At 45.6% G+C, this 24690-nt stretch overlaps 1 protein-coding gene across 1 annotated transcript in view; it reads left to right on the top strand.

Moving 5' to 3' along the window:
- Creb5 (cAMP responsive element binding protein 5) overlaps positions 1-24690 on the top strand; it is a 396935-nt gene that overhangs the window by 58879 nt on the left and 313366 nt on the right. The window contains exon 2 of the mRNA XM_038320106.1: positions 21814-21885. Coding sequence (XP_038176034.1) covers positions 21832-21885 — 54 coding nt within the window. The 5' untranslated portion in view covers positions 21814-21831. The remainder of the gene's footprint in view (positions 1-21813; positions 21886-24690) is intronic.

Below are 24690 nucleotides of genomic sequence, written 5' to 3'. Positions count from 1 at the left end.
CATTTATGTCACCCTACTGAGGTCATTCCATGTGGCTTTGAAGTATAGAAGGTGTGACTGTCAGGCTTTCAAAAGGAAGCAGAGAGCCCGACTTTCCTTGGCCTTGGCAGTGGAGCAGGCACAGGTGCAAGGTGGTGACTTCATAGGACCTGTGGCCCCTTGCTGGGACAGAAACAGCCCAACAGGGACAGCCAAGAAGCCAAACCCAGGCAAACTGGAGAAATGAACAAAAACAACCCTAAAGGGTAAAATAGCACCTTCATTGGAAAAAAAAAAAGGTGTCATTAACATAAGTAGGGTCTTATGTTTTGCTTGTGGTCTTTCTAGTAAATTCCATCTAATTGTCACTCTTGTCTTACACACACAAAGGCATAGCAGATCGCAAGTTTGGTACGGCCAGTGTAGTCCAAGAGTGTGTTTGTTGCCACAAGGGAATTGACCCTGATTAGTCTGTTGATGGGGCATTTCAATAAGAATGAACAGAAAACCATGTTTGGGGTGAGGAATAGCCAGAGGCCTCTAGACTTTGTAGATGTTCCTTTCCTTCCTGCCTCTCTCTTTCAAATTGGGTCCTTAGGGGAAGTTGTTTCCCTCCTCTTCTCTCCTCTGTATACTGCGAACACCCTTCAGAGGGTTGTGGTGATGGCTAAGTAACCAGTAGTAAATCTTAGATGCCCTCCCTTCTGTCTTTCAGCTTGAGCTTTTCATGCTGCAAGCCAGCTTTGCTGCACAGAGTATTTCCCAGATTGCCCTCTTCCCATATGTAAATATGCCTGCTTGGCCTGGCTCTACTCTGTCTGTGAGCCCTGGGATGAGAGAGCCACTAGAACAGCTGTCAAAGCACATCTGCACAGTCTTTCAGTTCCTCCACGGGACCCTGGATACCTCCTCGCTTCCAGGAGCAGGCTGTGAAAATCTACGCCATTGTCTGGAAGGTTTGGTACCACACCGATTCCAAGCATTAGAGTATGGCGAATATTTCTGAGATAGAGACCACCAGATTTGTCAGTCAGTCTCTTCACCTTGGAAAGGATCATGAGAGAAAAATGCCCTGAATGAACTTGGTCCAGAGTCGTGATGAGACAGAACAGGGCTGGCCCCTGGTCGAGATTCATTTCAACCCCAGGGGACTGCAACAGGAGAAGGCTATGGGAAGATTCAGCCAGGGAAGGTGGTAGTTGTGAGAAGGGAATTATTTGCTGTGTGTGGCAACATAGCCAGGGTTACCCAAGTTCCAGCAGGCTGTGCAGAACCTTTAGTCCAACAAGCAAAGAAGTACAGGGATGGCGGTGGATAGAGAGTAAACTTGGAGGAGGAGAGGAGCAGAGAGCACATTTGGAATGGTCTGTGATTATCAGGAGGACTCGCTTCTTGGTGGACTGCCCTTAGGCTCAGCTATGGCATTGCATATACTTCTCTAGACCCCTGGACCTGCAGAGTAAACCCCGCCTTCCACACACACAGCCATTTTCTCCAGTCTTTTGTTTTCTCCCCCAACCCCTTTGAACAGCTACAGTGGAGAAGGTATGATAGCATACAGTTCACAGACCCTGTTGGCAGTGTTAATTCTGCTATAGGCACAAGGAGAAGGCTCTTGCAGGGGTGGGGGAGTCACATCACAGCTCTCTACCCCATTTGTTGGAATCTCCCACATGGCTAACTTCTTGGGGCTAAATGTAAATATTCCCTGGAACCAAAACCTCAGAAAAGCATCACCATCCTAATGTCTTTACTGATCAGGGTCGCTTTGGGAAAGACTGAGTTCACGAGAGAGTATCCTAAGGGAAGTCCCAGAAGGAGTCTTTGGAGTGTTTGGGGTCTGCCAGCAGCATCTAATCTCTGCCATGTTGAAGGCGGTGTTTCTTGAAGATGGCCTCAGGGTAGAAATGAGCCTAGTGACTGAAAGTCGGAGATGGTGTGAGTCCCTGTGTGCCTGAAATAAGAAACTGTAAAGGACCAGTGTGGTGGTGTCTTCCTGTAATCTCAGCATTGGAGAGGCAGAGGTGGGAGGATTCTGGATTTGGGTTGCATAGTGAGCCCCAGGTCAGCTTAAGTATGATGGATAACTGTTATTGTCACCGTCATGGAATCACCTGTGACACATCTTTCTGGGTGTGTCTTTGTGGATGTGCTCAGAGAGGTTTACCTGAAGAGGAAGGACCCAGCCTGCATGTGGGCTGCTGGGATCAGGGCGTGCAGCATAGGAAGAAGACAGTAAGCGGGGTACCTGTCTCTATCTGCTCCCACACTGTGGGCATTGTGATCGCCAACCTCATGTGCCTGTTCCTGTACCATTTTCACCAAGACAGACTGTACCCTTGAACCAGGTACCAGAATCTGCCCTGTCTGGTTTTCTGAAGTGTTTGCTGCAGTGTTTAGGAAATTAGCTGATACACTGGGATGGAGGCAAAACTGTTACCTCAAAAATCCAACCCAAACCAAACTAAACCACTGAGAGCCAATGATGAGTAGCGAGGGGTCTTAGAAGGAGCTTGACGGAAGGATAACGGGGAGTATGAGGGTCAGAGGTGCAGCAGCGCCTACCCTCTAGGAGCTCCTGAGTGGCAGAGCTTGCCACCGAAATAAAGATGAGGTCTAAGAGCTACTGCAGACATGCATGAGCACAAGCGTTGGGCTCTTTGGTGAGACAGAGTCTGCCTGTCTCAGGATGCCTCCAAAGATTCAGCAAGGTCTGGAAGCCGGTGCTGCTGAGCAATCAGAGATGCTTCTGTTGGCGAGCCCCGCCCCTCCCCCCCACCCGCCACTGCACACTGCAGATCTCTTGGCTACACCTGGAGTAGGAGTTCTTGTGAAGTTGTCAGTGAACTCAAGCGTTAGCTGTGGGGTTGAGCAATATAACCTTGACATCTCCTTTAATCAAGATGAAAGCAAGCTTTGGTTGGATCTGGGACTTGGAAGCCCAGGATTTTGCAGACCTGAGGTAAGGCAGATCTACCAGACCAAGGATGCCAGGCCATTTGGGTGGGGCAGACACCAGAAAAGAACAGAAGGTACTAGCTTATTCCACTCTCTGAAGGCCTAAGCACGCTCTCCTCTATTTTCTCATAGTCTCTTAAAACTTGACCTTGTTCTCCACATGGACCCTAGCTACCAGTTCATAACTGCCTCCCGGCGCACCCACAGGGCAGTGTCGACGGTTACTGAGTCAACTCCTTGACAGCTAATTTCTCACTTAGTCCTCACAGGCAATCTATGCAGTGGTTGTTATTTTCTCTTTCCTAATGCAGGCTAGAGACCTGAACTTCAGAGAAGTTAGTCAGTGTGTCCAAACACATTCAGGTCTTAACAGCAAGGAGCAGAGAACTTGGGCCGAGGTCAGTTCTGAATTACTCCAAAGTCCTTGTCTCTGGCTGTCATCTACTTCTTGAAAATGATGACCTTCATTCCAGGAGACAGGACCTTAACAAAAGTGTACTTGATAACCAAACGGAGAACCCTGGGCCCTGTGTGTGTCTGCCATGGGGTGTGGTTGTACAACCTCACAGACAGACACGCATACAGTCATAGAATCCTTCCAGGCCCTGGAGAAAGAATGGAGAAGCAAAACGACGGCAGAGAAAATGCACACTGAAGAAATGAGCCCAGGCGATTGCGAGTTTACTACACGGTCTTGAAATTGTAGCTTGTGTTGAACTATATGCAAACAAATCCAAAGATTAGAACCTTCACTTTTTTTTTTTGTCCACAGAAACATAACAAGTTCATACATGAGTAAAAGTTAATGTCTGCCAGCGAATGACACTGGCGTGCTGTGTTCTTCCTGCTGGTGATTTTTGTCACCAGAAAATAAACCACATCTCCATGATTAGGGGGCCATGTGCTTCTCAGAAGTTTTAGATTCCAATTGCAAAGCAGCAATAAGAACTGGCAGTTACACGGCGCTTACCATGTGTCGGACACTGTTTGAAATTGTCTACAGATGTTGACTTCTCTAATCTCCGCATCCTAATCATCCTCATGAGGTAGGTACTATTCTTATAGGATGTAAGGAAGTAGGCACAGAGAGGTTCGATGAGTTCCCAAAAGCCACACAGCTGGCTATTGAGAGCCAAGATTTGCACACTTCAATACTGCAGACAACGGCTGTGCTATGGTTTACTGAAGACCAGCGATCAAGTTCCTCGCAGCTCCACCACAAACCCTGTGACCGAGAATGGCTTTGTGCATTTTACTGTTGCGAAAACTGGAATTTAAAGGGATTAAGACATGTGTTCAGAGACCAGCTGTGAGGGACAGAACCGGCCCTCTGGACTCTAAGAGGTCCCTCATCGTCAGTGCACAGAGAAGTGAGGTTTCCTCCCCCAGTTACTGAGCCATGCTTCAAAATGGCAGTGCAGTCAATCGGATGTTGTATCTACAGTGGTGGCTAAAAGGAAGTGCCTCCATGGCACCCTCAACCCCCTGGATTACTACCCTGTGTATCCCTTCCTTTCCATCCCTCAACCGAGGACGGGCAGCATCCCCACCTTTCAGGAAGTCTGGGCAGGCTATGCGCCTGGTTCATGAACAGGGTAAGAGGCTGGTCCCATGGTGAACTGTGACCAGGTCACAGCCCCAGAGTGAGGTACTGTGGCCCTCACAGTTCACCTGGGGATGGAGATCAGCTCTGTCTCCTTTCAGCCTTGTGTCTCCAGGTGTCTCTTCCTAGAATCACTCCTTCTCCTGAAGACCAAAGGCCTTCCTGTTTCCACCCTTGCGCCAGTACACACATGACCTCGGCTTTCCTTCAGTTCCCCAATCACACCGAGCTCTCTGCTTCAGCAGCTCTGCCCAGGACAAGCTCCATCTTCTAAAGTTTCATTTGAGTACAGCAAATCTCGCTCAGACATAGTCCTCGGGGAGGTGAACCCCACCTGCTTCAGAAAGCGTCCCCTCACCCTGTCACCTGTGTTACTTGTGTGTGCACTTCTGTGACTGACCAGAGCACCTGATGGAAGCAAATGGGGACAGATTGGCTTTCGTTGCCCGTTTCAGGAGCCTTCAGAGAGTGTGGCAGGGAATACAGTGCCTGTCCCTGGATGGGAAGGTGAGGTAGCGACTGTTCCCACAGCAGTGGGTCAGGAAGCAGGGAGAAGCCCGAAACCAGGAGCTGACCTCTGACCTTAAGAGGTTCACCTCTAGAGACCCACCTCCTAAAGATTTCCTGCTTCTCAAAACAGCTGGACCAGAACATGTGTCCAAGGGAAAACGCTTCAGATGCAAACTGCAAATATCACCTTTCTTCCTATCCCACAAGCCTCGAATCTCCTGGCTTTTGTCATGAGCCCTCTGGATATTTTTCTGTGCTGTTTCTCTGACTGGGGTCTTTTGTTTTTGCGTATGTTTGTGCACTATTTTCTTTCCCATGAGTCTTGTCAGAGCAGAGACATCCCTCCCTGTTTGTCTCTGTCTAACATGTGCTGGCCCTCAAAGGGCCTCAGGGGATTTTTGCTGTGAGATTGCTACATGCCCGGGAGGAGAAGAGGAAAAATGAGGGGAGACAGTTGCTCTCCCAGCACCCTTTAAAATAAATCCCTGGGGTTTGAATATTTAGTTCTGTGGTGGAAAACATGCCTTGTAAGTGCCATGGCCTGGTTTTGGTCCTTGACTCTGAAAAAATGAAAATGAAGATGGAAGCAAGCTCTATACAGTGCTCAGGGGAGCAGGATTTGCAGTCTGAAGGCATCACCAAGCAGCTAGGCTAAGGGGAAGGCTGCTGTCCCAAGTCTGGAAAGGATGGGCACCCATCTTATTTGACCAGATGTTCCTGGGAGTATCTCATTATCACTTGGGGGGCCATGGTCCTGGCTTTTGTTTGGGGAGCCTCCTCTGGCTTTTGAGGGTTTCTAAAAAGCACCTTGGGTGTATCTCTAAGCGGCTCTCGTGCATTGTTGACTTTGGCTCCTACCAGTCACCATTTCAAGGGACTATCAGGATCCTGAATGCCATGTTTGGTTTGCTTTCTCTTCTATGCCTTAGTCCTGTGACTCACCAGCTTCAGAGGACAGACAGACACCAAGACTGAGCAGAGCAGAGCCTCTTGTTCCAAGCAGTCGGCCAGGTGTGAGTGGCCAGGGAACGAGGCTCAGTAGAGAGTGGATACTCTCTGGTTCTCCTTTCTCTAGAGGGTGTTCTAGATACGTAAGAGGGGACTTGCAGAAAAGGTTGGTTTGTGTGGGAACGCTGGTGCACAAGCCCACTTGGACTTTGGGTGCGTGCTTGGGGACCTGGCCTCGGTTTCCTTGGGCAGTGTCTGGTAACTGTTGGTTTCAAATGAGACACAGGAGTCTTAATCACACCATGTGTGGGATGTGCCCCATGGGGCTGTGTTTTGTAGGCAGTGAAGTTAAGGCTTGCCCAGAAAAATAACATGTTTTCCTTGCCTGGTCCTTGAGCTGTTTGCCTGGTGACTGGCTGATTGGTGGTTTGGGAAGAATGGAGACATTGGTTAACTTGGGTGTCCAGAGAATTTTTTTGCTGTGTTTGTGTGAGAGCTTGTTTCTGTTTCTCTGGAAACAGTAGAGGGCAGAGGAGGAAATGATGCTGCTGCTATTGCTACAGCTTGTGTTCAAGGTCCTTGAAGCATCTTATTTAAATTACCCTGAAATAATCTAGTGCTTTGAGAGTACCAGAAAGCCCTAATGTCTTCATTGCAAAGGTAAACAAGATAGCAGGGGGCTTTGGAAACGATGAACAATATTGCCCTCTTAGCCCTACTGGAACCGTGTTCCTCTGCGGTTCTCTTTACAGAGAGGTGCAGGGTGGAAGAGATAAATCAAAGCTCCTGCTGTCAAAGACTTTCTTTAACCCTTGATGGGAAATGCTGTTCTGAGATGAGAAATACCTGACACATAAAATGTGGTGGCAAAAGAGAGACATGTTTTCACTAAATTAAAAAAAAAAAACACTCCTGAGCACTAAAGCATATAGTATCAGTATATTTTCCTCACAGGGTTGTCTGCATTGAGGTGACTTGTCCTTAGGGCTGTGGTTATTCATCTCTAGCATCCTGGCACCCTGAGTAAGAACATCTTGCTGTCATAAATCCATTTCTCTCCATACTCTCTCAAGAGCCTGAAGTGAACAGCACATTGGTTAAGCTATGGCTTCTGTTTTGTACCATTAGCACACCCTTCAGGCATTATTGGGGAACTTTTGTTTACAGTTATTGCACGGGATATTTGAAGAATAAAAAGGAGAGAGGGAAAAGAATATGGAATAAGAGAACAAGAACTGATGATAGTCAAAGATGATGCTGTTTACTTGATGAAACAAATCCTGGCTGTCTGCTTTGGTAGCCCAGGTGGTGGTGGGTAGACGTGAGTAGAGAGGTTTGGTCTGGATTCGTCCTGTTTCTTGTGCCTGCCTGAAAGCCTGAAGCCCTTGGCAATAGACGGAGTGTGACTCTTGGCTTACCCATTGTTGGCAGACCCTACCAGTGTCCTTGATGACTGGGACCAGGACTGCATGGGCACAGCAGGCAGGCAGAGAGGAGGGTATGAATGGATTTGAATTCTCTCTCCCTATGAGGCTGTTGTCTGGTCCAGTTTGTTCTACACATGAATATGTGGCCCCAGCCCCTCAGGATCTTCTGGTGATGTACCTTCTGGTGATGTCCTTAGCTTGCTCAGTCAGAAAGAGCCAAGTTGGATCCTTGGTTCAAGTAACTCGTTAAACCCATATGTTTCATTGTCATACCTAGAGCGAGTCTCGGAAAAGAGCCATGTGCAATGAACAAAGCAAGCTTCTAGACAAGCCTAGAGATTAGCAGTGTGTCTGTTCCAGAGTCAGGCTGTGACACCGTGTGTCTGTCCCAGAGTTAGGCTGTGACACCGTGTGTCTGTCCCAGAGTCAGGCTGTGACACTGTGTGTTTGTCCCAGAGTCAGGCTGTGACACAGTGTGTCTGTTCCAGTCAGGCTGTGACACCGTGTGTCTGTCCCAGAGTCAGGCTGTGACACCGTGTGTCTGTCCCAGAGTCAGGCTGTGACACCGTGTGTCTGTCCCAGAGTCAGGCTGTGACACCGTGTGTCTGTCCCAGAGTCAGGCTGTGACACTGTGTGTCTGTCCCAGAGTCAGGCTGTGACACCGTGTGTCTGTCCCAGAGTCAGGCTGTGACACTGTGTGTCTGTCCCAGAGTCAGGCTGTGACACTGTGTGTCTGTCCCAGTCAGGCTGTGACACCGTGTGTCTGTCCCAGAGTCAGGCTGTGACACTGTGTGTCTGTCCCAGAGTCAGGCTGTGACACTGTGTGTCTGTCCCAGAGTCAGGCTGTGACACTGTGTGTCTGTCCCAGAGTCAGGCTGTGACACTGTGTGTCTGTCCCAGAGTCAGGCTGTGACACTGTGTGTCTGTCCCAGAGTCAGGCTGTGACACTGTGTGTCTGTCCCAGAGTCAGGCTGTGACACAGTGTGTTTGTCTAATCTTGACGTACTCCTCAGTGTTATTTGTCTCAGTTAGGAAATTTGGTAATTATTTTTGATTGTCCTTAAAGTGGTTTAGAATCAACATGGAAACATATGATTGGGTATGTCCCTAAGGGTTTTGCCAGAAAGATTTAACTGAAGAGGGAAGACCCACACCTAGTGTGAGTGGCATTATCACATGGGAGAACGTGAGCCGAATGCCACCCTTCATCTCTCTATGCTTCCTGACTGTGGATGTAGCCCCTGGTCCTGCTGCTGTGACTTTTCTTTCAGGATGGGCTTTATCCCTTCAAAATGTGAGGGAAAGCAAACTCTCCCTTCCCTCAGTTGCTTCTGTCAGGTCTCCATGAGATGTAGATCTCTGCTGAAGCCATGAGAAAGGCAAGTAGTCCTGAAAATTTGTGCCAACAGTAGAGTTGGTGCTATCAAAAAAGCTGACAATGTCATCCACAGGCTTTGGAACTGGTCCATGGGAGAAGTATGGTAGAGTTTGGAGCTGGAGGCTAGACAAGCACTATGTTAGAAGCCGAACTTTACAGGCCATCTCAGGGGAAATATAGGGAGTCGGGGCCCTGATCAGGGAGTTTCAAAGGGAACCAGTTCAATCAGGAGCTGGACCGGAGATCATTTGAGTTACATTCTGACAAGGAATCTGGCTGACTTCTGCCGTTGTTCTGGGAATCTGAGTGAGGTGGAATTCAAGGGCGACGTGATGATTTGCTGCTGGAGGGAATTTCATGAAAGGACAGCACTGGCATGAGATTCACGGAGAGCTCTGGCGTGGTCACCGCTCACTGTTCTGCTGGTCTAGCGTGAGATTCACAGAGAGCTGTGGCGTGGTCACCGCTCACTGTTCTGCTGGTCTAGCACGAGATTCACGGAGAGCTGTGGCGTGGTCACCGCTCACTGTTCTGCTGCTCTAGCGTGAGATTCACGGAGAGCTGTGGCGTGGTCACCGCTCACTGTCCTCATGCTGGTCTAGCGTGAGAGAAGGTGACAAGTGTCACAGAAAAAGATGAGAAATGCACAGAAAGGGGTGACTTTAAAATGATGGACAAGGCAGGTGGGAAGCAGCTGCTGAAGTCACAGGGGGTGAGACTCTGAAAATAAACCCAGTGAATTAGAAGTACATAATTGTCTTTTCGTCAAATAGGGGCTCACAGTTTAGAGATTGCCTTGACTCTCAGAAGTGATTTAGGATTTTTGAATGGTGTTGGGGTTGTTAAAACTGTGGGGAATTTAAAAGTTGGAATGAATACACTTTTGCTTTGGGAGATAGCCATGAGCCCCTGGGAGCCAGGGCCAGAACGTGCTGTAAATAGGAAATGTTAGGCATAGGCTGAAGAATTTGTAGCACTTGGTCTTGAGCCTGGGGTGGGCCTTGAGACGGGGCCTGGTTGGAGCAAATAGGTCACTGTGGGAAGACCTCGGCATTTCTTAGCCCTCTTCTACTTCCTGAAAGTGGATGAATCTGGCCAACTGTGCCCTGCTCCTGCTGCTGTGCCTTCACCACCACAATGCACTGCATCACCTGGACCAATAAGCTAAAACAAAACTTTTCTCCCTTAAGCTGCTTCTCTCTGGTGTTTGGTTATAGCAACAAGAGCAGTCAATGGTGAAGAAGGCAAAGGAACCAAGGCTGGTGCGCTTCAAGTAAAACTCTCATTGATAGAGGTTTTCTTGATAATTGCTGAGTTATCAGAAAAATCACAGCCTGTCAGGATCTTCCTGAGGATTTCTCAGCAGGATTTCCTGTGTAGACATGGCTCTTCGTGTCATCCCTTGGCAACCCCACGTGCACGCACTGTGTAAGAGTAAGGGACATGGTAGCACTGTGCAGTTCATGAAGTGTGTTCCCATCATCATTCTCCAGTCTCCCAACACCCTGTCAGACACTGCCAATATTGTCTATAGTCTCTCTCTCTCTCTCTCTCTAAATATTTATTTTTTTCTTTATGTATATGCATGTTTTGTTTGCATGTCTGTATGTGTATTGTGTACTTGTAGAGCCCTTAGAAACCAGAAGAGGGCATTGGATCCTCTGGAGCTTTAATTAGGATAGTTGTGAGCCATCTTGCGCGTGCTAGGAACCAAACCTGGATCCTCTTTTAATAGTTTTGATTATCATTTTTGTGGGTTTTAGCTCTTTCTTGTTTTTGTTGCTTGTTACTTTTTTAAAAACTAAGGGAGAGAGAACATAAAATTGGGTGGGTAGGGAGGTGGGAAAGATCTAGAAGTTAAAGGAGAGAAAAACACGATTAAAATATATTGTATAATTTTTTTAATTAAAGAGAGAGTCACCAATGCTCTTGCTTCCGAACCATCATTCTAATCCCTAAAGTCTCCTTTCATAGTGAGGAAATAGAATGATCAGATAGGTTAAGTGACTTGCCCAAGATCACACAGCTATCAAATGAGGGAATTGGTATTTAATTGTTGATTTCCTAATAAAAACTTTGACCTCCTGGCCACAATATTAAGCTACCCACGAATAAATGCAGTCTTATTTTCTTGCAAATAAAATAAAAATCAAGCCGTAGTTTTGAAACAAAGCTAAGAAATGCACAAACCCTTACTTTTAAAGTAATGAGAAGAGCTCACGTGTGTGCTAATGTGCGGGTGAGAAGCATGAGTGCGTGAGTGTGGAGGAGTGTGTGTGTACGTGTGTATATGTGTGTGTGTGACTGTGTGTGCTGGTGGGGTGCCGACACCTTGTTAGAAGTGTTCAGCTATACGAGGTGACTGTAGTTGATGCAGTTAGAGAAGTGGCCTTGTTTCCTCATAACCTATGAACTCTCACACAGCTTTGTAAAATCTACGTACAGCCTTTAGTCGTCTGCCTTCCATCCCAGACACCAGGCATGCCTCCCTCTGGGCTGGATACTAAGGCTCAGACACAGCCATTTGACTGATACTTCACACTCCCAGCCTGAGGTCTTGTGCTTGGTAGGTGGCTGCGAGGAAAAAGACAAATGAGACCCATGTCCTGGGTTTCCTATTCCCACCCACCCCTCCCCCCCCCCCCCCCCCGCATGCATAGACGCACATAGGAACAAGTTCAGCATGGCAGGTGATCAGTCACTGTCCACTGGCCGTTGTCCCTGAAGGAGCCTGAGAACCATGCCCCGGTGAACAGCAGTCTTCTCTCCCTGCAGAGCACAGTTGAGATTAGTTCCTGGTTTGGGAGCTGGCCTGCCTCTTCTCTTCTTTTATTTAGCTATCCAGTGTCATGTACGACCCCATCTCTGCCCTTCCTGCCATGTCCCACCTCCTGCTATGCCCAGCCAACAGTTGCAGAAAGTCTCCACCTTCCTGGAGGAGTTCAGGTTCTGGGTGTTCCTGAAAGCCTGACCCTTAACCCTGAGCAAAGAGACCACGTTCATCCTGAGTGGGAATCTACACACACACACACACACACACACACACACACACACACACACACCCCTCTTTCTTGTCACTGCATATTGTGGTCTCCAACTGGGTGCTGTTGCTTCTCTGTGCTCTGGGCCCTGAAGGATGCAGTTTCTTGTTCATGGTCTAGGCCTTTGATGAATGGGGTCTGGTTCAAGTTTTTTTTTTTTTTTTTTTAAAGCCCTTTTGGCCGGGCGGTGGTGGCACACGCCTTTAATCCCAGCACTCGGGAGGCAGAGGCAGACGGATCTCTGTGAGTTCGAGGCCAGCCTGGTCTACAAGAGCTAGTTCCAGGACAGGCTCCAAAGCCACAGAGAAACTCTGTCTTGAAAAACCAAAAAAAAAAAAAAAAAAAAAAGCCCTTTCTTCTTTCCCCATATTTCCTTCAGGGTGTTTAGTGAGTTCCTTGGGTTTTGAGAGGGACTCTTGTTTAGTTGGAAGTTGAGGAAGCCATGAGCCTTGGGAATGAGGTGATGGTTTTCAAAAATACAACCGAGGGCCTCCCCACATGGTGCATCCTGTAAATTAAGACCTAATTTTGGTTCCTTTAATTCATGTTCTGTTTGCTTGTTTTGTTGTTGTTGTTTATTTGTTTGTCTTCAAAGCTAGGTATGGTGGTCAGTACACTTTTAGTTCTAGGGTGATAGAGGACAGGCAGATCTCTGGGACTCACTGACTAGCCAGTTCAGCCTACTTGGAGAGTTCCAGGCCAGTAAGAGACTGTCAAAAAATGTTTTTCTCTTGCACATATACAAGTGTACATGTATCCATGCGCTCACACAGCCTGAACACACACACAGTGTATTTCTGCACTTTTTAAATGGACGTAACTCCTTTGTAAAGTGGGCTTGAATTTCTTATTCTGTTCCTGTGACTCAATATGCCCCTCAAGTTCCATTAGGCATTGGCTTGAGCTTTAAGTCCTGAATTAATTTATGGGGAGTAAAATGATCTTTCTTGGGGTTCGAATAGGTATTTTGCATATCATATATGCATATGTTTTATATTCTATATACAAAATTCTCAATAAAGCCAAATAGAACAAAAAAGTACATGAATATGTGCCTATGTATTTTCTTCTTTTTTGCCTATTAAGGCTTCTTCCTGAGAAGTTAGTTCGGACACATTTTCCCTATAGGTCTCATCTGAACCGATAGCCAACAGTGACAGCAACATATAAGAGAACTCAGAGCTTGTTGTGGTACCCTTTAAAGTCAGAAAAAGGGGAGCTGCTATGAGACTGTAGCTCAAAGATACAACACTGCTTACTATATAAGATCTAAGGCCCTGGGTTCAACTCACAGCACCCCTGAACTCCCACAAACAAAACAGCGAGAAAACATGCTCCACAGGGTAAATTTTACTCTCCATCTGCCAATTAGTTTGTGTCAAATTGTCACAAACTGGAGTCCCTTGGGCAAAGGGAGCATCGACTGAGGAGGAACTGCTTCCATTAGATGGGCCTGTGAGCTGGTCGCTGGGGTATGTTTTTGATTCATGATTGATGTGGGAGGGCCCAGCACAGTGTGGGTGGTACCACCCCTGGGCTGTTCTGGGTTGCGTGAGAAAGCAGACTGAGCAAGCCAGGGGGAGTACCCCAGTTAGCAGCTTTTTCCATGATCCCTGCCTCTGCCCCTGCCTGAGTTCCTGCTCTGACTTCCCTCAGTGATTGTTTGTGATCAAGACATGGAAGTCAAGTAAACCGTTCCTTCCTAAGTTGCTTTTGGTAAGTGTTTTAATTAACACTGTAGCAGGGGGCAAACCAGAGTGCCCAGTGATGAGCAGGGAGGCATCTATCACTAGTGAAAAGATGTAAAGTGAGCATCTTGATTACACCGAAGCCAGGGTTCTGTTTGGGCCTTGCTGTGGCCACACTGCTTACAGCAATGTGGTAATTTACCTGGACACTGGAGTTAGTTTCTAAAAAATCTGCTAATTTATTACTGATCCAAACCATTTTTCTCTTCTATAGGTTGGACATGGATATATATATTCCTATCTTCACTAAAACATTGACCCCAAGCCAACCCTATCTCACGTTTGAGTTTTTTTTTTTTTTTTTTTTTTTTTTTACTTAGCATAGTCTTTATATGATCTACCAGTATTCCCAAGTGTTTACATGCTTGATATTTGAAACACTGTACACTGGGAATCTGAATCAAGCCTTTGGGTATGTCCTACCTGATATTTGGCTGATAGTGGGATATGGTAGCCTCGGAACAGAACTTTTGGCTTTTTAAAATACCTTCTAGGAATGCCCAGATTACTGCTGGGCTCAAGGACAACGGGCATTCATTTTCATAGGATCGTCTTCATAGTAAATCAGTCGGCCTTAAGATAAAACCACCCCTTCCGGCCCTGCCGTAAACAGAGCTGGGTATAACTGCCATTGTGTTTGCTGTGTTCTCGCTTGACAATCATTCAGATTCCGGGGATGTCTGACTACAGTGTTAGCCCACTTTTGCAGGAATCAAACATAACACTGCTCCTGGAGATGTAACAACTTACTTAGCAGAACTATCTAGCATTTGTATAAGTGTGCAGAAAACAAAGTTTAAAACATGCTGATTTCTCAAAATATAAAATAATCACTAGCTTTAAAATTAGCTCAGAGGGCCTGGAGAGGTGGCTTAGCGATGAAGATGCAGCACCCACACCATGTCTCACAACCACCTATGACTCCATTAGGGAATCCAGCACCCTCTTCCGACTCCTGTGGCCACCGGGCATGCATATGGTGCACAGACATTTGTGCAGACAAACGCTCATGCACAAATAGATATAAATCTCAACAACAACAACAACAAAACCTTTAGAAATCAACATATCCCCAAACAGTGACTATCTGGAAATAGAGCGTCCCCTTTGAGAACATGCTGTTGTGTACGTACAAAAGAGAACTACACTGTGGTGCAGGCCAGGCCAGGGAAACTGGCTTCGTGACAAGCCACCTTAGACCTGTGGAGAACACACCAAGCTTGCATTTCATTTCTTTGCTGTTGCAGTTTTTCCCTCTGAAGATTCCAAAGGCCAGTTCTTTTAAAAGGCAACAGTGGACTTACTGGGAAAGTGAAGAGGCCTCCCTAAACCCTGATCACCTCTCTCCAGGCCTAAGCCCTGATCACCTCTCTCCAGGCTGGTTTTATGTCAACTTGAGCCCAGGGTCAAGAGTCATCTGAGAGGAGGGAATTCAAATGAGGAAATGCCTCCTCCATAAGATCGGGCTGTAGGCAAGCCTATATAGCTTTTCTTAAATTAATGATTTGCGTGGGGCCACCCCGTGCTGGTGGTCCTGGATGCTATAAGGAAACAAGCTGTGTTTCCTTCTGAGGTTGTATTCAGTCCCATTAGAAACAAGCCAAGTGATTTAGTTACATTCAATACTTCCTTAAAAACCAGAGAATCACCACCCTAGTGTTTTGTTAACCACACACATGTCAAACATAGTTTTCTTGGAGATGGGAGATGTTCTGCAAAAATATGCTGTACTGGACAGAAGCAAGAAGAGCAAAGACCTGTGTGCACACACTCAGACGGACACACGCTAGGGCTCTTCTGTGTTGCAAAGCTAATGCCTCCTGCTTGAGTTCAGTGAGTATGCGCTGAACTATTGAACCCGTAGATAGGAAAGTTAGAAGAAAGGATTAGGGAGAACAAAAGGTCCAATTAGCCCATGACTTAAAAAAATACCTAAAGAAACATATGGAACATTTAAAAAGAGAGGGGGGCTCTAACATATGAAAAAGCAATCCCACTGGAATTCTTTCCAATATATGGTTATAAACGCCACATATATAAAACCACAAGCCCCTGCAGAAGGCTGGGGAGGCTGGGAGCCCCCAGCACTCACTCCCTCTAGGGCCTCCTTTGGGGAGTAAGATCAGGGTCAATTTCCAGAGATGAAAGCTGTTTGGAAATCCTTCCTTCTGGGAAAAGCAGCCTTGTGGGAAGGGAACTTTTGACAGTCTCTAGAATGATGGAGTAAGTGACAGAGTCCTAGAGTGGGCTCTGGTTCAGCCTGTAGCAGCCTGAGCTTTGGAGGACATGAAGGGATGGTGAGCATTTCTAGCAGCAGGGGGTTTTTGGTTTGAATGCAATAGTCCTTTTTTGTTCTAGGCAACCATGCACAACTCTACACTCTGGCAAGGAGTGCCAGCTGGGAGCCGTGCAGGGCCACACCCCGTTCATGCCACCTTCTACCACAACTTGCCCTTGTGAGGGACAGTCTCACTCCAGGGCCGAGCCCATTTCTGGTTGGAAAACTTTGCAGCATGCAGGCCTTTCAAGCTGGAGGGCTGAAATGTCACTTTAAAAAGCGGGGTTAAAGAGGTCACACAGCTGCAAACAATACTAGCCCAATGAAATTCAGATTCTGACTGCGGTGCACTTCAAGAATAACACAGGGACAGGAAACAAGCTGACCCTATCCCTCCAGCAGCAAAGCCAAGCCAGGAGAGAGAGGGAGTGGGGGGAGTGGGGAAACACATGGAGGACAAAGCTCGACAGAGAAGTAGGCATAGACAGTCAGTTTTACGTGAAGAAGACACATTGCAAGATAAGGACTGGGCCTCTGGGCGAGACACAAAGACCTATTCATAAAACCAGTGATTTTCTTGGGCTGGAATTCAAGGGCACTTATTTTTTTAATAATTGAAGTTATAACATTCAGGTTTGAAAAATCAAGATAGATTGGAAGTTCCAGCTCTTTCTTTCTTTCTTTCTTTCTTTCTTTCTTTCTTTCTTTCTTTCTTTCTTTCTTTCTTTCTTTAAATCAGCTTCTGCCTTTTCTCTTTCCCAGCAGTTCCTCTATGAAGGGTTCTGGTTTCAGATGGGTTGGCTACTATGATCCCATTTCACAGATGAGGAAATACAATGAGTAAAAGTGTCGGCCTCGAGGAAATCCTTAGCCCCCAACTGAAAATACAATATTTTTCTGACAGCTAGACTTGAGTGGTTGAGATCCAGCCTGCATCTTTGCTGGGAGACTGAGTTGGGCATTGTAGGATAAAATAAATGTAGAGTGTGTTTGTGGTGGGTGTATTAGTTTCTCACTGTGTACTATTGGTGCCTTACCTTTCTGACTAAAAGCAAATTGGCTTTGGCCATAATAAATTTAGTTAATTAAATCATCTTTGTTCTTATAGAAACAGTATTGAGTAGGAGCCTCACTCATTGGGAGTTTCTCCCACAAGAACTCACCCTAGGGAGTTTGGAGGGGCAATTTGCTTCTTTGGAGTTTATTCAAGGGTCTGGGAGGCTCAGCAAGGCAGGGATTTGTTTCAGGTGAACTCTGACAAAAAGACTCCATCTAGCCTCTTGGTAGAACAATATATGCCAACCAAAGTTTAAAATAAAGGAGCTATACTATACCCATAATGAGATAAATGATACCAGAGATGGAGACATGTCAGTAGGTCAGTGTACACTGACATTCAGTTTGTGTCTGCGACATCCTTGTCATTGTTGGTGCTAGGCTTTCAGATACAAGCAATCCTTTTAGTGTTCTGCCATTTCTAATCTCCTACCATTGTGCGACTCAACTGGGACAAATCTGGGCCATTCCACTAAGATTAGAACTCAACGTTAACAAAGGATTGACTATGCTGCCTCAGAGCCGGATGGTGAGACATCCCCTTGGGTCAATCGTTGTGAACCATGTATTTAGTTCAGTATATATTTAGAGTATATTGTGTAGACTCTCTAAATTCTTACCAGCATTTTCTTCTTGCGATGTTTACCTTTTGGGAAACAGTCTTTCTGAGCATATCCTTAATGGCCAGCAAAGCTTTGGAATGGATGGGTGGCCTCAGTCATTACGGACTAACTTCCCATTTTAGACTAGGAATTTGTGGGGTCAAACCCCGGACAAAGAAAGAGATTCTAGCTCACTTAGCAGCCAGAGGAATGCAGTGGCAGCAGAGGGTCCGAACTGTAAATCAAGCCTGTCATCTCCTTGTCAGCCAAGAAAACCGCTACTCACTCGGTGTGAGGCTAAACTGTGGGATTAGGATTTTTAATTGTTTTCCAAGAGGTTGAAGGAAATTAGACTCATGAAGCATTCATTTTAGCTGAACAGTGAATGTGACTTTAGGAAAATGGCAATTAAGATGGTACTATTTAAAAACTATTAAGTGATGCGAACATGGGCCACAGTGGGACAGCTTCTCAACAGTGCAGACAAACTCACGATTTCTTCAAGGGTGTTTTACGAGGGCCACGCATAGCCCAGGGTCAGTGGGGAGTGCGTATGTACATCCCGGGATGGGGGGTGAGTTGCCCACACAGCCCAGGAACTCAGGTTTTTTTTCCCCGTTGTGATGTCTATGATTAAATAAATGGACAGAAACTAGCTTCCTCCCATTTCTTCCCCCACCACACCACCAAAAATCAGCTCTGACTTTTTTCCCCATGAAGTCTGGGGAGACATTTTTAAACGACTATACCCAGAGACAAGAGGAATCAGTGGCCAGCACGATCTTTTCACCTCTCTAAAAACTTCATCCCGAGCAAAACAGTTGCCTCTAAAGTTGAGAGCAGAAGGCTGTTTGGGACAATTTATCGCAATGATTCAAGATTCATTATCCATTCCCCAAAATATTTATTGAGTGCCTACTGTGGACGCTCTAGGCAGTGACGCCCAGGATATGGTGACTGCCAAACTAAATGGGAAATGAATCAGTCACTGGGGAGAAAAGGGCCTGCACAGAGCTGCAGTAGGGGTCTGAGAGTGTAATTGTCACTCTCTGCACTAGAAAAGAGCCACAACAATGAACTGTAAAACTCAACCATGCCTCTTGACTCATGCATCAAACCAGATCATACCAGTTAATAAAAGTAATGAGGCCTACGTGGCAGAGCAATTCCATTTAGAAAATCTATTGCAAACACTTACAACGGGAAGGAGTTAGCAAGCGAGTGTTGTTTGTGAAGACTGTGTGTGGGAACCGTAGACCTTCAAAATTAAGTGGTTGAGGTTTATACAGTGTATGCACACCCACGCACAGGAGACCTCACTGATCCCTTGGAACCTGCTTTATGGCAGCAATGTCTGTGCCCCTCCAGACTCTAATCCAATGTTAAGTTGCCAAACAGATTTGTGCCACACTTATTGCATACCATGCAATAAATTGCCACAGGTTCATCTGTGTCTGGAAAGTTACAAGAATGACAGTAGTAACTCAGTAGAAAGGATTGAGGACGATGTTGTTTGAGAAGAGACCTTGTATTTCTCATGTGATGTCCGTTGATGTATAAATTCTTTTACTGACATATGTCAGTAGTTATTGATTTATGTTAATCATATTCCTCTAAACATAATAGCCACACAATATAGGCTCAGTTCCACAGAGTAAGTCTGTGGGACTGGACCCGATATGTATACAAATATGAGCATCAGAATTGTATTACATTTGAAGTGGGAAATTAGTACTGATGATTAAGGAGGCCAGGACTGTTGCCAACCAGAGCTGTAGAGTGTTAGGCCAATGAGCCTGACTTTCTGGGGAAAGCCAGCATGTTACTGGGTCAAGGACTGGGATGGAGCAGTGACTGCAGTGGAAAAGGCAACTTTTCCTTAGACTTAGCCCCTGACTTTGGCCAAGTCTCTCCCCACGTAGGCTTGTTAAACTTTTTAGAGACTTAGCAATAGCTGTTGCTGGGACATTCATTTAATTATCATTAATTACTACCTTCTGATTCCAGTCATAAACATGTATATATAGAACTCTCCCACTTAACTATCATGCAATCTTACTTTTGATTGTAAATACACTGTTCCTTCATAATATTAGCAAACAAAGTTCCCAAGTGGCACCCAGGAAAAAGCCACATGGGCGAACAAAGGAATAAATGGAATTTGTCACTTTACACACAGGGACTGGTCCATATTAGAGCGAGTTTCCAGTAACACCCACAAGCTTCTCCCACCTCCAAGGTATCCTACTCTTCTCCATGATTTTAAATGTCTTCTAAACTCCAAACCAAGGTAACAGATACAGGAACGGTGGGGCTGAAGATGGCTATTGCTACCCCTATTGTAAGGGGGAGGACGCTGAGACGAGAGGCCATTGTCATGCCGACCAGACTCACAGGAGCAGAGGCATTTCCAGGAAAGCACTGAAAAGTTTCTGCTGTTGTTGTTTTTCTAGAAAAATATGGCAGATTTAATTAATGGCTAAGCTTGTTTATTCTGTTTATACTACTTCCCCAATAAAAGTTATTCCTCTTTGCTTCTTGTCACAGGAAGGAAGGATGCTCTGTGATCGGTAAGGCAAAATTAAATAAGTTAAAAAAAAAATAGGAGTTATTTGTTGCTCGTCACTTTCTTCAAACAAGAGCAGGCAGAAAGATTCCAAATACCTTTATGTTTTATTTTTTCTCATAAATAGAATACAGTAGGGTGACTGTGGTTTAGAGGAACCTTTTACATACATTGTGATGAAGTCAAGAGGAGACGTTTGAAGGGTCCAAACACCAAGACACTATGTTTAGAAGGAGTCGGGCTAATTACCCCAGTTTGAACATTAGAGGTCGCATAAGAGTTGCTTAATTTCTACCTTATACTTCACAAATATGTGCCAATTGAAAAATAAAAATTAAAAATATTATCTCATAAGAAAAATATAAACACAGAAAGGAGTTCATGTAATAATGCTTAATTTAGAAAAGCATTGAAATTATGCTAATCATTGTAGCATATCTATCTATCTATCTATCTATCTATGTATACATATAAACATGTATATAGACAGCTAGTGGGAAGTCCTCTATCATGGGTTCTCAACCTTTCTAATGCTACAGCCCTTTAATACAGTTCCTCATGTTGTGGTGACCCCCAACCATGAAATCATTTTGTAGCTTAATTTTTCTGCTGTTTGGATTGCAATGCGAATAACTGATTTGCAGGAGATCTGATATGTGACCCTTGTGAAAGGGTCAGTTGACCCCCAAATGGGTCACAATCCATAGGTTGAGAACCACCATTCTATAGGAATGAGTGGGCCATTACTTAGTTGAAAACGCATGCCATGTCCTCACGTCTTCTCTGGTTTTTGTTATGTTTTTAGTCCTGTTGTGTGTTTAGTGTCTGACTGGCAATGCTACCGAAGGTAGACATCCTCACTCTATGTTTTAGGAAAGTGAGAGGGAGCATTTATTTCCCTAAAGAATAAGTGTGTGGGGAAGAAGGTGTAATCTGTACAAGGTGGGTGGATGTCTTTGCTCCCCTCAGCACAGTGGGACTCCTCCACGACGCCAAGCAGCCACTGTCTTCCTTTCCGGACCACCCACAGGCAGCATTGCAAAGAAACAGGTTCCTTCCTGTGCTCAGGGTAAAGGCAGTGGGTTTTAAAACTCAGCCATAGAACGGGTACCTTTAAAAGCACATGTAATACAAATACACGAATCTAAAATCGGCGTAAAAGTATTTAGAAAATCATCTAAATAATGTGACTGAAGTGTCCACGGTCCTTCCCGTCATTGAAAAGAAACAGCCAACAGCCACAGGTGTGCTAATGAGAGAATCATGTAGACCACATTTTTATTGACTTCCGGGGTCATTTGTAAAGGTGACTTTGACCATGCTCAGTTTTTGCCTGGTGAACACAGAACTGAAAGTTTACTCTCTGGCTATCCCAACCAACCAGTTTCGAAGTTCTCAATAGGACTGATGGGGGTGTCTGGGGAGGTGTACTTTGCCTTGGAATCTTGCTGGGAAGTGTAGGTCTTACCTGGCAGTGGCACCCACCAGCCAGCTTTCCATAGTGAGGCTTTAGGCTCTAGCATCGATGTGACCTTGTTCTTTAACATGCACTCAAGAGAGCGCACTAGGAACGCAAGTAGGGAGAAGCAATAAACTGGGAAACAGGGCCTGTGTTCATGTGTTTATGGCCATAGAAGGCTCCCCAGGATTGACTTTCTCATGCATCTGAAGCAGAAGAGGGAGATTCTCATGGGTTTCTGTTTTCCTTTAATCCTTCAGATTTATGAGGAATCCAAGATGAACTTGGAGCAGGAGAGGCCGTTTGTCTGCAGTGCTCCGGGCTGCTCCCAGGTGAGTGTGAGGATCCTCTGTATTCTGACTCGTAGGAAATGCTTCTGCCTTGCCCTGGGATGGCATCTCTCATGGAGCCACCATGTCCATTAAGCGTTGTTTCCTGAAATACTTTTTAAAGTGTCCCTAATCATCAACATCATGATTCTCATCTTCACTACTGTTAGATTACACTTTATAGTTTGAAATACTTCCCTTTTATCCTGAAACACAGAAGTGTTGGCATGGCCATGAGTAACTTCCTCCGGAAGCAAGTCAGATGCATCCTGCCCACCATTTCCGCTGGGCGGTCATTCAGAAAGGGGAAGGTGGTGTGTACTTCACAGCCGCCAATTGCATACGTACTGGGCATTTTTGATGGGCTGCGTCATAGTTGTGGGTTGAATTCTTGATCCCTTTTGAGGAAAAGAATACCCCTATGACTGTTCTCAAACTCTAGTTCTTGGGAATAGAACTTTTAAGAGGAGTGGCTCTCTTGACAAACAGGATTGAGTTTGAGGGTCTCTGATAATTCTCTTCAAATGAAAAGTATGGAATTAGATGAGAGATACTGCCTCCATGGTGTTTAATATAGAGCATGAACGTAGTAAGTGTTCAGTTAATGCCCACTGTTTGTTATCATAGTGCGCTGCTGCTGCTGCTGCGGTGGCGGCTAAATCTGTTATACTAGACCCCAATGACTATTGTGTGAAATTAGAGCTTTGTGTTTCACGTTAAAAACTTGAGGGTGATTTTTTCTGCTCTTGACTCAAGAGTTCATCTTTGGGGAGTATCAAGTTCTAGGGATTTTGATATGTAGAAATGGTAATTTTCATACCAAGATCTTTATTTTATGGGATATAGGGCACAGTTCAGACTGAGCATAAGTATTTTGCAAATGTAGGAAATGGCACTCACTCCCTAATTTTCCTGCACCTTCAAGGGAGCCAAGGCTCATGCCCACCAGTTCATGGAATAGAGTTGGCCGTCCTGCATGGGGCACTGATGAAGGTCAGGTCGGAATCAGATGAAGTGCCCTCCTTTTCGTGGAGGATTCTGGGAGCATCTGAGGAGGCATTTTGGAGGAACAAATGTAGTGATGAGCGAGTGGGCCGCGTCCCGCCACCCGGCTAGCTTTACCCGAAATAATTACACGGAAACTGTATTCATTTAAAGACTGCCTGGCCCATTAGTTTCAGCCTCTTACTGGCTAACTCTCTCTTGCTTTAACCCATATTTAGTAATCTGTGTAGCACCACAAGGTGGTCACTTACCGGGAAAGATTCAGCATGTCTGACCTGGTGGCTGGCTTCATGGCATCTGTCTCAGAGAGGAGAGGCATGACGATTGCCTGAGGTGTCTGCCTCACTCCCAGCATCCTGTTTTGTCTACTCCACCCACCTATGTTCTTACCTATCAGGCCAAGCAGTTTCTTTATTAATTAACCAATGAAATCATCCGATAGATAGAAGACCCACCTACATCAAACAAAGTCACAGAAACACAAAAGGTTGTCATTGGTATTATCAGCCACTGAGCAAACAGTTTGGAGTTTTCAACAGAGGTTTTTGTGGCAGCGTTTCTTTCTAACTTGTGATCAAGAAAACAAGTAGAGAAAGAAGTATTTTGGAGCAAACTGGTTTTGAAAGTCATTCTAAAATAGGAAACACTAAGGCATGTGGGTAGGTTGCTATGTAACTGGAAAAATCCTGGTAGACAAGGACTTTCCATGGTAAGCGCAGAATACCTCCTTACGAAGTTAAAACCTGGTCCTAACTAAAATAAAACTCCCCTTTGGTTTCTTCCAGAGGAAACCTCCTTGCCTAAAGGAACGCAGATAATTGGAGAGGTTTGCTTGCTTAGCCATGACAATAGTAAACAACATTAAGTGTTTACCACAAACCCCCTAGACACTTCCTGGGTACCTACCTGTGTGTGTCTAGGCATTCTAGCTGCCCCTTGAAAACTGCACTTGCTCCAAATAAAAGAATCTGTTCTCACAGATCTTCTGGTCTGGGCATCAGATCTGAAATCAAATGATGGAGTCATCAATTAACTAGTTGATCGCCATTTTCATAAAGAAGCAACAGACCAAACCATGAAACTGACTTTACTTGAGGTGAGGAGGTAAATGGAAGTCTTCTCTATGGACTGGGAACCTTCTGAGATCCAGCAAAGTATAAGGAGAGGTCAGGTTAAGTTGGGATTCTCAGATATGCCCAGAGTTGGAATGCCAGTAAAAAAGAGCTTCTAGTAATATGTGGGATTCAGTAAGTCAGACAGGAGAGAAATATCTACACATAGTTATTGACCTATATGGCACACACTGTCCCAAAGTTGGCATTATAAACATCTAAGGCCAAGTGAGTCTTTGAAGTGGGCACTGTTTTATGTTTTGTAGAGAGTTTGGCAGCACCCCTGCCTCAACCCACAAGACCCTGGTAGCACTCCACAGCTGTAATAAACAAGACATCTTCAGAGGTTGCCAGATGTCCTCTAGGGTCACACTGGCTCCTAGTTGGCAATGCCGGCAGTTCCATTTGGGCTTTTGCTTTGCTCTTTTGTACCCCTTCTGTTCTGGATCCCCAACTTCTGATACTCTCCCATGCTATTTCACACAGTGCTCTAAGCCACCTTTCCCTCACTGGAGTGAGGCAGGGTGTAAATAAATCAATGCCATTGGCATGTAGTCACTGGTGCCCTACACCGTTGGAGCTGGGATCCTTGGACGACAGAGCAAAGGCTGTGGATTTGGCAGTTAGTTGCTTTCAGGAGACGTGGGAGAAAGCAGAGGGTGGAGGCCTGATTGGAAGGGATTAATGAGTG

This window comes from Arvicola amphibius, chromosome 2 (assembly GCF_903992535.2).
Source record: "Arvicola amphibius chromosome 2, mArvAmp1.2, whole genome shotgun sequence".
NCBI classification, from domain to species: Eukaryota; Metazoa; Chordata; class Mammalia; order Rodentia; family Cricetidae; genus Arvicola; species Arvicola amphibius.
The sequence above is the reverse complement of the archived record's forward strand: the minus strand, read 5'-3'. Positions and strand labels throughout refer to the sequence as shown.